Source organism: Carassius carassius, chromosome 7 (assembly GCF_963082965.1).
Source record: "Carassius carassius chromosome 7, fCarCar2.1, whole genome shotgun sequence".
Classification (NCBI taxonomy): domain Eukaryota; kingdom Metazoa; phylum Chordata; class Actinopteri; order Cypriniformes; family Cyprinidae; genus Carassius; species Carassius carassius.
The window spans coordinates 39,330,699-39,347,421 of NC_081761.1; the positions used below are offsets into that span (position 1 = coordinate 39,330,699).

The window sequence follows — 16,723 nt, forward strand, 5'->3', positions numbered from 1 at the left end:
CAATGGTTCCGATGTCCATGGTATAGGGACAGATTAATCATACATAGATTAAAAACATCATCCCACCAACATAATATTTAGACAGCCACTACATTCTTATATTATTGCACATTATTCTACTATTCAGAAAATTTTAATGCAAGGAAATATGCACCCCCCCCCCAAATGTTACATTCTTAAACAACAAAAATATTGAATGGAATCTTATTTACCCTTCATTAGAAACCTTTATTAGACAGAAGGAAAGTAACATGATTATTCTATATTTCAGAAAGTCACAAGAAAATAATTAATGTTGTTCCCTGATTGCTGTTCACCAAACTTTGTGTTGTTACAGTGGCATTTTGGGTAAAATGCAAACTTTTATAGTTTATGGCTAATGTTTTACCAAGAAAAAAAAATGTAAACCAGGAATTCACCAAGTCTGAAATAGAATTAAGAAAAATATAAGTATAAATGTGGGTATACACTGAACTCATTTCACATTTTCTGTACTTAGATGTCCCTTTACTTAGACAACCCCCCCCCCCCCCCCCAAAAAAAACAATTACCGATTTGTAATGCTATTATGACTTATTATTATTAAGTATATGTTCATTAGTTTACATAATTCAGTATCTTCTTGCATCCTCACTAGAGTATTCTTTAGTCTGAGATGCTCCCAGAGCTCAAAGTGTAGAAACAGACCAATGTTCAAAAGTGGTAAAGCTTCTCTTCCTGAAGAATTGAGATGAGTTTAGCTTTCATTGTGTCGTCATGCTTACGTATAAGGTCACAGATCATTCTCATGCCATCCTGAATGGATTGATTCCCTTTGATTTCGGAATATTGTTCTGCGTGGATTAGTTTCTTCTGAAGCAGTTTATCTGCAATGATCTGGACATTTGTAACTCCCTGAATGAGATCTGGCCAGTGGTCATCAAAATATCTTGCTTTCTCTGTCTCACTCTTCAGACGTGACTCGACTCTCCGTGGATGATTCTGATCGAGTTCATCTTTCTCAATTAAAGCAGTCCAGACAATCTTCTTGTCCTCCTCTCTGATAAGATTCATTTGAAGATCGTTCTCCAGACGTGTCTTGATCTTGAAGAAGTTTGGATCCATTTCTCTTCTGAGTGTGATCCCTTCTTTGGGATGGACATTGGCACCAGGAACATAAAGATTGTGTGGCGTATTCATCCGAAGCGGTCTGTCAGGTCTGGGATGTAAGACCAAATAACTAGATTTTTCAATCTTCTCAACTTTTTCTTTTGCACGAGCATCAAATGGAAAAAAGTAGACATGTAGAATCAGAGGAGATTCAGAGCTCATGTAGAGAAGAAGATCGCAGTGTTCGTCCCATTGTTTTTTCCAACTTATAATTAATGTTTTACGAGAGAAGGATGGTTGTACAATCTTAGCATGGAATCGTGTCAACTGCACAGGTTCTACATATGATCCTTCATCTTCTACGCTGAGGACTTTCACAGCATCTCTGAGGGAAGCTTCAGACTCTCCTAAACAGGCGTAATGTGGCAGATGAACTTCCTCCAGTTTCCCTGAGATCACTGTCACGTCCATCACTGGAGCGATTCGGTTGCACTGCAGCATCTTCAGCTCTGTGTTGAAAAACTGACCGTCTACAGTGTGATACTGAAGCGTGACGTCACAATCACAGACCCATCTCATCCTGGTCCTGACACACTCGTAAGGCCTGGTTGAGTGCTGACCTTGAACTTTGACACTCCTTCATCTGTACAGAGTGACGGCTCAATCTGATCCCACTGATCTGGATCAGCTATATGAACACAAGACTGACACTTAAGCAGAGGGTCAATACTGAGCCCAGAAGATTTGAAGTTTGAGAATCTGAAGACAGAATGGAAAAGTGAGATATTTTTGATTTACAAACAGGGTACAAAATTAAAAATACATTTATAAATTAGGTCCAGACAATCTAAGCATTCCAACTAACTTAAATATAGATAGAATTATAGAATATAGAATTATAATGATAGATAACATCACATTATTTCAGATATTGAATTTAACTATTAGTCACTTTCTGGACAAACAGTGTAATTTACGCACCCGGTGATTTGTGTATCATGGTTATTTGTGTGTGGTTTGTGTATGGATTGACTGTGTGCTGTGTTTGGATCCATTGTGAGATCATAGGAATCTGAAAATAAAAAGAGAGATACATCTATAGCACAAAAACCATTACATGTAGGTGAGGTTGAGCATAAAGCTTTGTAGACCTACACTTTCGAAGTCCTGCTGTCATCAAGATTTGTCCTCCATTATCCACACTACAAACACACAAACACAAATTTGAACTTTATATTTCCTGTTGATTGTAATTACAGTCATCACAGGTAGTAGGGCTTACTGCCATGTACTGTACAGTTTATTATATGTAAAAAGTGGTAAAAAGTATAAAAACTAAGCTGCTACTGCATGTTAATAACACTAAATAAGTCTGCTTATGATGATGTCACAGAGAAAATAATGCAGATGCACATACACGAATTATTTATGCTTAAATTTAAAATGAATAGAAAACAAGAGAATATCTAGCTTGTGCTTTTCCCATAAGGATGTTTAATACCCAAAACTCCCAGCGAAGTTTAAACTGATCATCTCTTTCACTGTACTAGTGGGTACTCGCCTGTGTGTAATCAGAATAGTCGTGACAGTTTTATTTTTCTTCTGGTGCACATGATCCCATGCTGATGCCACATTGGAGAGCAATGAGTCATTTGTTACTAAACAGCAAAATTCCCACTGTAAAATTAACACTGCTGGGTGTCTATATATAACCACACTACAGAGTGTTAAAAGTAACACTGAAGAAGTATTAAATTTAATGAGGTAATTAAAAGATTTATAGAGTGATGATAGTCCATTATTAAGGACCCCTGATGTTAAAAAGCAGAATTACTGCGGAAGAAAATTATTATTTATAACTTACCATTATAGTGGTCAGGTTTACTTTAGTTTGGCTCTTGACCGTTGACTTTTTAATGATAAATTATATTTTCCTGCTGTAGCTCAATTATGACATAAAAATAAAAAAATAAAAAAAAATAGAAAGAATTGCATGATTGGGGCCATGGAGTTTTGATTTATTCTTACACTGATTCTTGATGCCTGTGTGTCTAAAAAACAACAGTTTCATCAAAAGATTACACTGAAAATTAAAGCTTTCATGTTTTTCACACTCAGTAATACATAATGATTATGCCAAATCACAACCACCAACATCTGATGATCTCAGCTTGTCTGGCTGTTATAATTCAGATACAGCAGCAAAACAAAATGTAACGTCAAAAAGTCACCATTTAAGAGCCCAACTAAAGTAAACACTGACCTCTATAATGGTGACTTAAAAATATTTTCTTCATTGGGAATGCATCTTGTTAATATCAGTTGTCTTTAATAATGGGCAATCATCACTCTATAAATCTCTTGATTACCTCATTAATTTGAACACTGCTTCAGTGTTACTTTTAACACTCTGTAGTGTGGACACATATAGACACCCAGCAGTGTTCATTTGACACGGGGAATTTTGCTGTGTTCATCTTTCTAAAGGAATTACTGATTGAATCGATCAGTATTCGAAAGTGAAGGTCATGATGATTAGCTGGAAAAGTACAACTTCCTATCCTAGAAAATTGCTAGAACCGATTTAAACAAATATTTGAAATATCAAAGGGTAATTTCCGTGTAATGACTGCATGTTTAATAGGGGCTGTTGATGTGTTACAGTTAAAAATATCAATTGGAAACATACATTTGTTTCTATTTATAAAGAAATATGATACCACTACACATTTCTATTTAAAATAAGTGCTGTTTTTTAAACTTTACAAAGGAGCATGTTAAGATTGGAGTAATGGACAATGTTAATAAAGCTTTTCATCACAAAATTATGTTTGAAAATAGATAGACTGTGATTTTAAATTGAAGTATAATCAATATTGCATATAACTGATTCAAAAGCTTAATCTTACACTGCTGTTCTAGGATTTGCAGTCAATGACAACTTCTGTGCTTCATCAGATCTGTTGAACTGCTGCAGTTCAGACCTCTCATGAGTTTCTTCTGATATCAGCAGCATAAACAGCAGAGCCGGCCACTGAGCAGAAGAGAGATTCTGTGCTGAAAGATTTCCTGAGCTCACATTTTTCAGGAGGTCCTCTCCAAAGTCATCTTTCAGTTCAACTAGACAGGGAAATAGGTTTACAATCCTCTCCACTGATTTCTGCATCTCTATTGTCTGTTCAATATAGTCAGCAGTGTCTTTGACATTCTCTGTTTTCAGTTCCAGTTCTGGCAGAAGCTCCTTCAGGTCACTCTGATTGGACTCCAGTGAGAGACCCAAGAGAAACCAAAGGAATAGCTCCAGGTGTCTAGTCTTGCTCTGTAAAGCCTTGTTGATAGCAGACTTATGAAGGTCATATAATGATTTTTTGGGGTTTCTGAAGTTGTTAGGTTTCAACATCAGCATTTCTCTCCAAGAATTAAGGAAGTTTTGTTTTCCTGCATGTTTGTGTTTGAAAAACACGTAGAGAGCAGCGAGGAACTCCTGGATGCTGAGATGAATGAAGCTATAAACTTTTCTCTCTGACACAGCTTTTTCCTCCTGAAATATCTGAGTGCAAAACCCAAAGTACACTGACCCTTCACTGACATCTAGTCCACACTCCTCAAGATCTTCTTTGTAGAAAATCAGATTTCCTTTCAGCAGCTGTTTAAATGCCAGTTTCCCAAGCTTCAGAATAACCTGATCAAAACAACTGGCTTTGGGCTTAGGTCCAGGATCATCGCAGTACTTTGTTTCCATATGTTGCTTCTGAGAGAGTAAGAAGCTTGTATACATCTCTGTGAGAGTTGTGGGTGTTTTGTCATTGCTCTCTACAGCAAGCAGAGGCTGAAGAACAGTGAGAGAGATCCAGCAGAAGACAGGGATGTGGCACATTATGTACAGACTCCTGGATTTCCTGATGTGACGGATGATGCTTCCAGCAAGCTCAGGAGGGCTATTTTTGATGAAATATTGCTCTTTTTGCTCATCATTGAATCCTCGCACCTCTGTCATCTGATCAATGTAGTCTCGAGGTAACCGACCAATTACTGCTGGTCTGGATGTGATCCAGACAAGAGAAGAAGGAACCAGATGTCTCTCAATCAGACTTGTAACTATCTTACTCACTGTTGTTTTTTTATGCACATCTGTTAATCTGTAGTCCTCTTTAAACTTCAATGGGAAGCGACATTCATCCAGCCCATCAAAGATAAACATGAACTTACCGTCATCTTTAGGAAGAGAGGGCAGTTCTTCAGGACCACTAAAGAAGCATTTGTTAAGCAGTCCCATGAGACTGTACTTTTTTGTAATAATGTTCAGTCTACGGAATGGAAGAGGAAATATGAAGACTATGTCCTGATTTTCTTTTCCATCAGCCCAGTCAAGAATGAATTTATTAACAGAGACTGTCTTTCCCACCCCTGCGATTCCCATCGTCAGCACTTTTCGGTTTCTTCGACCAGTATCATATTGGACTTTGAACAGGTCATTGCTCAAGACTGTGGTGTCCTTCACATTCATTTGGTGGATGTTCTGTTCAGTCTGTCTCACCTCTTGTTCAGTCACTATTCCTCCAGTCTCATTCTTCACCACATATAGATCAGTGTAAATATCACTCAGATATTTCTGATGACCTGTTTGTGAACTACCAACCAGTATCTGCCTGTAGTCCTGTTGTAATTTCTTCTTCAGTTTGAAGCTGATCTTTCTGTAATCATGAAGATCAGTTTTACTGTCTGCAGTTGAACCTTTGAGAAAAATGGGGTGGGGGGGGTGATTATTACATAAATGATTACATAAAAAGCATCCAAATTATTACATAAAAAGAATGAATTTGGGTAACACTTTATCCTGCTGGTCCCTTTTGAGCATTCTGTTAACGCTAAACAGAATGCGTTAAATGGACCATAAAAATAAAGTGAAAACTGAATTTTTTTCATAAGCTTGTTCTAATGCTAATGAATTTGGAGTATTTTAATGAATGGTTTCATGTTGGTGATTAGTAATTTGCAAGCCCAAACCATCTCCATACAAGGCTTTCCTCCACACCCCAAATTTATGATACCAACATTTATTTGCAAATATGTGTGTGTGCATGTGTGTGTGTGTAGGAGAGAGAGGAAAACTCAACATAAAATGTAAAGCCAAAACATTTCTATCGCTATCTGCAGGCTAGCTGCAGTAAATCATAAACTATGTAAATAAATGGATCACGAGTAAACGTAAAAGATACAATTTCTTAAAATATACAAAATTATTTAAAATATACAATTCTTATCATCCTTATGTAGGTTCATTTTTCTAATAAATATGGTTTTAGTTAGTTATTTGATGAAATCATGATTAATGATTGACAGCATCACCGCAAACAAATTTATCTTCTAAGAACTTTTTTTAAACATTAAAATGACCAATGTTTTCTTGATGTTAAAGGATCCTTTTTAAGTATAATGTTTCAGAAGCGTTCTTTCAACATTATTAACATCTAAACCTTCTAGGAATGTTGATTTGTGACATTACAATAACATAAAAATGTTCATAAAAATGAACATTATGTTAAGCTTAGTATGACGTTCCCAAAACATTCTTTCAAACATTCAAACACCTGCTGTGAAGAAGCAGAACCACTGAAGCATGGAGAAACAACAAGAACAGAAACTGATTTCCATCTACAGCCATGGATGAAATCAACTGTAATAAAAGAAGACATGAAATCTCTGAAGATCTCAGCAGAGGATGGTTAATCATCTCCATAAACCATCACCAGCTTCATACATAACTAAACAGATTGACTTACTGGTTTAGAAACTGCTATTTGGTTGAAAATATTTCATTAACATCATGGTGATCAATGCTTAGTTTAGTTTTTTTAATTTGGGCTCTTGGCACTTTTGTTGATTTGTTTCTCTTTCAGTAAATGCAATGATGTGTTTTAAGATCATTTGTGCACTTATAGAAAAAGATGATAATGCAGATCAAATGACTTCATTAATGTCCTCTAACGTCTTCTTCTGATGCCGCATAAGTGTTTTATGAACACACATATGAATACTAAGCTGTGTTTATTAAACAGGGGATTCTGCTGCGTAACATCTAACCTTATGCCATTTTTAAGCCAGAAAGTTAGTGATCAATAATATTTAAAGGACATTCAAAGAATGTTTTCTCACACGTTATGGGAACATTCATCAAATACATTTGACAATATGAGATGATTTTTTTTGTAAGTGTTTCATTCGAAAACACTTGCATAAGCATTACATACATTTAATTGTATCATTTGAAATGTTGCAAAGACTGAAGTCTCAAATTCAAAGACATATTCTTTACCAAAGTTAAGACTCTGCCACACCTCCCTAAAACACCTCATTTAAACACACCCCCACATCTCTATGTCACTATGTGAAAATATCTGCATAATGACGCCCAAATGTTGATGCAAAGAAAGAAGGCGTGGTTTCAGTAACACGGTTAGTGTTGAAGCAGTCATGTCAGGGAGATGTGTGTGTATCTAGGAGAAAGCAAACACATTTTATTTGGCCTTCCGAAAGCAGATGCATTTAGGGATCTTTAAGATTACTTACAACAGAACAACAACGCATTTTATGGACAACCGTTTTGTGAACCTAGTAGAGGAGGTCATTCTGACTTTGCTACAACAATCTGGCACTTCTGAATCAGCTACTGGAAGTATGTTTTGTTATTAGTTTAAGTATTTGCTATTGAATGTTCAAATGTAGAGTTTTCAGCATTGCGTGTGTTGAAACATTATTAGTCAGGAAAAAACAACAGAAAACGGTAGAACAATTGACATCAAATGGAATAGGCAGTTTTGAACAGATGTGTTTTGAGTTGCGATTTAAAATGGGGGAATGAATTAATGTTTCTAAGTTAGGGTGCTAATTAATTCCAGAGACGTAGAGCAGAGCGACTGAATGCTCTGCTCCCCATGGTGGTGAGACGGGCAGAGGGGACAGGCAGGAGTATGGAGGTGTATGGAGGAAGAGGATCTGAGGGAATGGGAGGGAGTGGGAACCTGGAGGAGATCATACAAATATGGGGGGGGGGGGGGCAAGATTGTGTATGGCCTTGAATGTAAACAGAAGGATTTTGAATTGGATGCGGAACTGGACCGGGAGCCAGTGGAGCTGTTGAAGGACAGAAGTGATGTGTTGAATGGAGGTTGTTCTAGTTATGATGCGGGCAGCTTAGTTCTGGACCAGTTTAAGTTTATGGAGAGATTTGTGAGGGAGGCCAAAGAGGAGAGAATTACAATCATCCAGACAGGAAGTGACTAGACTGTGGACAAGGATGGCAGCAGTGTGAGGGGTAAGGGAGGGGCCGAGGCAATTGATGTTTCGTAGGTGGAAGTAGGCAGACTGGGTAATGGTATTGATGTAGGATTGAAATGGTAGTGTGCTGTTGAGGATGACACCCAGACTCTTAACCTGGGGGGATGGTGAAACGGAGGAGTTATCAAAAGTGAGAGAAAAACTATCGGTTTTGGATAGAGTGGATTTGGTGCCAATGAGGAGAACCTCTGTTTTATTACTGTTTAATTTGAGGAAGTTTTGGGTGAACCAGGTTTTTATTTCAGAGATGCAATCAATAAGAGAAGTGGGCGGGAGAGTGGATGAGGGTTTAGTGGAGAGGTAGAGCTGGGTGTCACCAGCATAACAGTGAAAGTGAATGTTAAATTTGCGGAAGATATTGCAGAGTGGAAGGAGGTAAATGATGAAAAGTAGGGGCCCCAGGACAGAGCCCTGGGGCACACCTGTAGCGACGGAGGAGGGAATGGATTTAAAAGACTTTAGCTGAACAAACTGAGTGCAGCCGGAGAGATAAGATGTGAACTATTCTAACGGAGTGTGGGTGAAGCTGATGGAAGCCTGTTGAGGAGGGTGGTGTCACAGATGGTATCAAAGGCTGCACTTAGGTCGAGGAGAATGAGGATGGTGTGGAGTCCAGAATCAGCTGCCATAAGAAGGTCGTTGGTGATTTTCATAAGTGCTGTTTCAGTGCTATGGAGTGGCCGGAAACCAGACTGGAACTGTTCATACGGGTTATTATGTGATAGGTGAGAATGGAGTTGAGAGGCAACTGTTTTTTCAAGGATTTTGGAGATGAAGGGTAGATTGGATATACTGTAGGACATAAGTTATTGAAGCCGGAGGGGGCGGCACAAGGTTTTTTTTAAAATTGGGGTAATGGCAGCAGTTTTGAAGGATGTAGGGACAGTTCCAATGGTGAGAGAGGAGTGAATGATAGCAAAAATGAGGGGGACCAGGAAAGGAAGGCAGACTTTAGCAAGTTGTGTGGGGAGGGGATCAAGTTGACTAGTAGATGGCTTGGTTTTCTGGATGAGTTCTGTAATTTCTAAAATAGCGGGGAGCTGGAAGGAGGAGAAAGAGTAAGTAAATGGTTGAAAGTCAGCTAAGATTGTTAGGTGATGGATTGTTCCAAGGTGCTGGTGGATGTTTTTAATTTTTTCAGTAAAGAAGGACATAATTGAGTTGAAGAAGGAGGTTGTATACAATTTAGGGGGGAGAAAGTCCTTGGGTTGGGTGATGTTGTTAAGTAGGGAAAACAGTGACTTTGAGTTTCCTTTATTGGCAGTGATTAAACTAGAGTAATAGTGGGTTTTGGTGCTAGCAATTGAGTCTCTATAATGTAAGATATGGTTATTGTACATTTCTTTGTGAATAGTGAGACCAGTTTTTCTGTAAAGACGTTCAAGTTGCCGACCTTTGGCTTTCATGAGACGAAGATCAGAGACGAACCAAGGGGCAGAGATGGAAAAATAAACAGTTTTAGTTTTTAACAGAGCAAGGGAATTAAGAATATTGTGGAGTCCAGTGTTGTAATGAGAGACGAGATCGTCAGGGGTGGATAGATTGTGAATGTCAGAGAGGCAGAAGGAGTGAATACTTGAAGTGAAAGTGGTGGGGTAGATATTCTTTTTATTCCGAAATGAAATAAGGCGTGGTATTTCAGATATGGCTAGAGTGAGTTTCACAGTGAATGAGAGGAGAAAGTGGTCAGTTATGGGGAGTTCATCAGCTGTAAGATCAGAAGGGGTGACACCGGAGCAGGAGATTAAGTCCAGAATATGTCCTTTACAGTGTGTTGAAAAAGTAATATGTTGCTGACATCCAAAACTGTCAAGGCATGAGGTGAAGTCTTTGGTGAGAGGCAGATTGATATTGTCCATGTGGATAATGAAATCGCCCAGCAGTATTATGTTCGGCGAGAGAGAGGATAAATGGGTGAGGAAAGCAGCATAATCATTTAAAAATTCACTAATCAGTTTAGAGGGGCGGTAGACAGTAGCAATGATGGTTGGAGTGGGGCCATACAACATTCAAACGGCAGATTCAAACGAGCTGGAGACAGGCACAGACACCAGTGAGACTTTACACTTCTCGCGGTAAATTATCGCAAGACCTCCTCCCCGGCCAAACCCTCTAGGAGTGGATTCATTCAGCTGAAACAAGTCGTTGGGATGTTGCCATGTATCTGTTAAACAAAGAAAGTCTAACTTACGATTGGAGATAATATCCTGGATAAGATGTCTCTTGCCTGTCAGTGAGCAGATGTTGAACAGACCGAGATTGAGTGAGGTTTTGTCACAGTCAGAGCAGGTCAGAGGCTGAGTACTGAAGCAAACCCATCGCTAGCAGGTGAACAAGCAGTAGAAAAAGCCAGGCACAGACAAACAAAGCTAATTGTGCCAGCGTTCACTCGTCCAGCCCGCCAGATTTTGAAAGATGTAGCTCACGATTGTGGAAAGGGGCGTTACATGAGTGCTTGTCAGAAGGAGGGACTTTGTAGAAAACAACATGTTTGAGAGAGGCAGGGCATAGAGGACCTACAATAATGTAAAGTGTTTGAAAAATAATGTGTTTTTTGAACATTAATGCATGTCAACATATTCTATTATCCCAAATACATAAAAATAATGATATAAAAAGGCATCATATGACCCCTTTAAGGGACAAGTTAGGAATAATACAGGACAGCCTATAAAACTTTCCCATGTTCATTTAAAACTGCACACACAACCCTTATTCATTTGAAGTTGGTTTAAATGCTTAGAGGAATATTTTCTCCCAGCATGATGAGGACGTTTAAAAAAAAAAAAAAAACTTTTACAAACAATGTATCAATAACCTTTTGAGAACATTACAGCGGAACAGATAATATTGATCCAACGTTCCATTAATGTTACTTTGAGAGAACTTTAAGAGAAACTTGCCAGAACGTTAGCCAAAGTTCTGAGAACATTATCTGGATTATCTGAGTGAAATAGTCACAGTAGACTTCTTTCTGGAGTTTCAGGAGGAGATGGAATCATTTAATTTTCCATAACTGTGTTTTTCACACAGACAAAAACAGTTGCTCTGCAGTAAACTGTATTTACAAATCTTAGAGATCCAAAGGATCATTGAAATTTGTTCAGCAAAATTAGTAAAATAAAATTTACCTGCAAGCAAGCTATGACAACAAGCTTAATGTTTGTATTAAAAAAGGTGCTCATTATCTAGTAGTTTCTAATTCTTTTTATGAAATATGGGTCTGTGGGAGGTGCATGACAACAATTGTCACATCTGGTATAGACACCGTCTAATTTTATTTTATGTTTACATAATCTTCTTTTTATTGCAATCAATAAAATAAGCATTTTTTTTTTCTGCTTCCTCAATTACTTACAACCAGAGCCGGCCCTAGACCTTTGGGGGCCCTAAGCAAAATTCGGTTGGAGGCCCCTTTGACCGTTTTAAGTAAGGCCTAAAGAAAAGCAATGACTACCTTATAACTATACTGTACATATTATATCTACTATGTAATTGAAAAAAAAATTAAATTATGTTTAAATTATTCTATGTATGCTGTATGTTAATTATCTTTTTTACGCTGCTGGTCCTGAGTAAGTATTTTGTTCTTATGTGGCAACATGTACAGAATGACAATAAAAGACCTTGAGTTCTTGAGTTGAGTTCCATGTTTGATGTCTAAAAGGAAAATTATGATACCACTGAGCTGAATGGCAGTGCAGTGCAACGAACACACACTGATGAACTTGCTGAATAAGAAGACTGATAAAGTGATTTTCACTGACCTTCAAAGAAACATTTTTAATTGACACCAGAGTTTAAGAGGCACAAACAACAGCCTATATATAATTTAAATGAAATCGAGCAAATAGAATAACATTTAAATAAAATATTATATATAATAATAAATAAAATATTTAAATGTTGGAATTTTTCAAATAAAAAAAAATTAACAATAACATTTAAAACACCACAAACAAGATTAATAGTAACAATAATAAGAATTAGGGAATATTTCAATAGAACTATTAAAATCCATATTTGTGCAGAATGATGTGCTCAAAGCAACATGGAGTCACAGTGTGCAGCGCTGCTCAAGTGGGCATTTAAAAGTTCATGGCACAAAGCGAAGAAATGTCGAGCGCACAAATCCTAATGTATATCTGTTCAACAGTTTATTGATCATATGTTTCTTCACAGTTTTAAATTCCAGTTATTGTGCGTTTGATGCCGATTCATAGTCCTTGTGATGTGTGTGATCTAACAGGCAGACGGTAGCGAGTCGTTTAAAAACAGCAACAAACATAAAATACAAATACACAAAATAAAGTCATTTTATGCAAATCCACAGCCTTTTATCTAGAGATCAAGCATTATAATGTAAATATATAATATGATATATTGGAGAGAGTTTTACCTTGCACGAGACGCGCCCTTTTTGAATAACGTTTATGAATGGAGAATGATTGACGAGGAAAAACGAGTTTCCGTAAACTTTAATTTAATGATGTAAATAGTAGGCCTGTCGTGATATTTGATAAATCAATTAATCGCACTATAAAAAAATGAGCTCGATAATTTTTTCGGCCGCGATAATTTCTTTTTTCAATTTTTATTTAAGAAATGTAACATGTCACGATGTGTGGTCAGTCTGGAGCGCAGCCTGTGGACAGCCCGTGGCAGACACACACCCTTTCCGATGGCATAGTTGTCCCAGGAATAAAGAGATAACGACTTCACTTGTCTCCATTGAATCCAATGGGGTCGCTGTATTTCTTTTACTGTCTATGGTGTCAACGCGCCCAATGAGTTCACACACACACACACACACACACTTTCTTTCCAAAGCGCTCGAGCAGTTGCGCTCAGGGGCGGACTGGCCATCTGGATGAGTGAGTCGATTGCGCGGCCGTGGCCGATATGTTTGGATTGCATGAGTGTTTTGCCCTCCCTCCCTGTTTAGTTTGGTCTACTCCATTGCGTATCTTGAAACACACCCCCTTTAACGTCGTCTATTTTACAGAGAGAGAGAGACAGACATTTATCCGGTACAGCAAATTTCTCTGAGCAGCAGGCCACTGTAAACGTTCACTTAAACCATAACCGACTGTGTTTACGAGAATACTTGCAGAAACAATTATTTTTAGAGTGACTCTAGGGGGCCGTCTGCTGGCTACGGGGCCCTTTGCAATTGCAAGGGTCGCTTAGTGGCTTGGCCGGCTCTGCTTACAACCCACACAAACACATCAGCAGAGCAAGAGCAGAGTTGAAGTCAAACCTTAATACTTGGAAACAGTCACTCAGGTTACCTTCAGTCTTTTTGTTCTCTATCACTTTAGCCAAAATGTTCTGATTCATCTCCCTCAGAAGGTTGACCGTGATCTTCACAGCTTCTTCTGCTCCAAAACGCTCCACCATCTTGTCCACTGTATCTAAAACATCTGCATTCTCCATTTCAGATTTTGGAATACCCTGCGGTTTATGATCGTTCAAGTACCACTGAAACTTCTTCAGATCATCTTTTACCAGTTCATTCAGTGAGTTCACAAGCAGCTCTTTGACAGATGCCATTGTACTTCAATGATTCACTTCTGCAGGACAAGAACAAGATCTGAAGTAGTTTTACTCCTTAACACTCAAACGTCTGCATTCCCTTTCCAATGTTCAGCTCAGGATTCACTCAGTAACTCACGAGAGTCACACAAAGTTAGGAAGACAGAAGGAAGTATAAGGCTTGATCCTGTACAAAAGAAAATAAAAAAGAGAATGTATGTATTTATAAAGACATAACAAAATTCAATTACAGAAAACTGGAAAAAGAAAAAAAAAAAGAAATATATATACAATGCCTCAATACTGTCTGATAGTCTATTAATATAAACTAATAGAAGACACTTTTGAATCTATATACTGTAGGTCTGGGCCCGTATTCACAAAACATCTTAAGGCTAAAAGTAGCTCATAACTCGCCGATTTAGGAGAATATCTTAAAAATAACGGGCGTGTCAGTCCTAAATTAAGGACTCCTAAATTGTTGCTCTTAGAGTATTTCACAAAGCATTTTAGCACTAAATCTGTGAAGCATTAGGAATAGTGAAGAGGACTAAGTCACTAGACCAAGCCACAAATTATTCCTAAAATGGCTGATGCTGGCAATCTGCCTCAGAACGTAAACATTTTGGAAACATTTGATGATAATGAGCTTTTAAAAAAGTATCGCCTTTAGGTTTTGGAGGTTATCCAAGAATGGAACTCCAGATTTCCTTTGATTATATCCTTGTTTTCATTAAACAGTTTTTTTTTACGTTTGCATGTATTACTATGTATTACAGAATAGCCATGATTATCCTATTCTGTTAATTGAAAGGCTGTTTATATGCATATTCACTAATTGTTTTTAAGATGCACACACGTAAGAGGCTAACAATTAGCTGAATGTATACTTGTTTAATTAGTGACACTTCGCCTGCATTTTAAAATCTTTATTTGAATGTGGCAGTTTACATTTTTTATTTCTATCAGCCAATCAGTGTGTGTCTGGTTAGTAATCATGCTGACATCATCCATAGCAATGAGCCCAGCCCTGCAGCCTTCCTCTGACATTAAGTCTTCTGTCTATTCCTTAGTAAAAGTTTGTCTCAGCAGCTTTGTGAATAGGTTTAAAGAAAAAACTCTAAACTAAAAACTTTTACTGCTATTTAGGAGAACTCTAAGTGGTAAGATAAAGTCAATGCCAATGTCATTAAACACTAACATTGGTTATATTAATGTAATATTTTTAGAAAAAACACAACAACTTTAAACGTAAGACAGAATAAAGCTCCTGTCTTATATCCAATCCAGTGATACTTCACAATAACTTTACAATAATCATTATTGGTGATTACCCAAATCATTTTTTTTATGTTTCTGTCATGGTTAATCCACCAGCATAAGCTCTTTAGTCAAAGTAGTGTTTTCTAATGATAATATATCATTATTGCTGTTATCTATGAATTTTAAAATTGACTGTTTTTTCCAGAAAGGCAGAAAAATAGTAAAGCATTTTATTATTATTATTATTATTATTATTATTATTTTAAATTCAGATGCCTAATTACAGTCAGTCTAATCAATTTGTCAACACTGTATGTGCCTAACCAATTAATTAGACTATCTGTCATAATAATCTGCCAAAAACTTGTTTAAAAATGTATTGTCATTTATTAGGCAAATAACAAACTGAAACAACTAAACTTTCTTTATTCACACATCTTAACAAAATAAATAAATAAATACAGAAATAAAACCATTTTAAATTGCCTCCTTTGGCCTTTATAACAGCTTACAATCTTGCTGGCATTGTTTTTATGCACTTTTACCATTTTCTTTCTCCGCTTTTCTTGTAAAAAAGTACATTCAAAAATGTAATGATAATAACAATTATATTTTGTCAGTAGAAACACTACTGGGGCTAAAGAGCTTACACATACTGAAACATAATATATATAGGTAATCACCAGTACTGTTAGTTTAGGGTAGCTGTATATGTATAATGCAATGCAACCAGACAGTAGAGAGTACTAATAATTCACCCATCTTTAAGGCAGTTATTTGTCTTCTAAGGTATTGATTTAGTATTGTTTCCGAAGTATGAGATTCTGGTAATGTACTGAAGGCAAAGCTGTGGTGTAAAGAGTCTCTGCTGTTTACATCTGTTTGGAAATATACGTTTATTTTATGCTTGTGCATATGCACAACTAATGTTAAAACTCTCTAACCACAGTGAACTTTAAATCCATGTCAATATTTTAGTATTCATCAGCTTACCTTGAATGAGGTTCAGGTTTTCTGATACATCTCTGAACCAGCGTCTCGACCTCTGGAACTCATCAATGCAAATGTTTTTCTCTGAACTTCAACTAAATCAAAACCAATACAGAAAAACTGAAGAATAAAAACAAACTGGTTTTTCAAGAGCATCACCATCATCTGATGTCAAAACACACATACATATTTTCCAATGTATACTGCATTACAGTGTTTATGACTGAGCAGTTCCAGGCAGGAGAAATATGCAGACAGTGTTAGATAATCAGTATCAGACAGACAGCACGTGCGGAGACATTCTGATCTCACAGATGAAAGAACCGAAACTGATTGCTGAATGATAATCAGTTATCTTTAAAGGATATATAAATATGTATTGAATAATAAAGAAACATACACAGTTAGCGTGAGTAGATGAGCATGTAAGTTATGTCTCAAAAATAATTCCAGGAAAAACCTTTCATATATGAAACTGAAATTACCTGCCAGCATTCAACTGCATGAC

The 16,723-nt window shown here is 37.1% G+C and overlaps 1 protein-coding gene and 1 pseudogene across 1 annotated transcript; both read right to left on the reverse strand.

Moving 5' to 3' along the window:
- Window positions 1-630: 630 nt before the first annotated feature.
- Window positions 631-3,463, reverse strand: LOC132144332 (NACHT, LRR and PYD domains-containing protein 1 homolog; annotated as a pseudogene).
- Window positions 3,464-3,994: 531 nt separating this feature from the next.
- On the reverse strand, window positions 3,995-13,996 carry LOC132144333 (protein NLRC3-like). The gene is made up of 2 exons (XM_059555109.1): window positions 13,704-13,996; window positions 3,995-5,811 (listed from the first exon to the last, which is right to left on the reverse strand). The coding sequence occupies exons 1-2, from the start codon at window positions 13,978-13,980 to the stop codon at window positions 3,995-3,997; spliced, it is 2,094 nt and encodes a 697-aa protein (XP_059411092.1). The 5' UTR covers window positions 13,981-13,996.
- Between the last annotated feature and the right edge of the window lie 2,727 nt (window positions 13,997-16,723).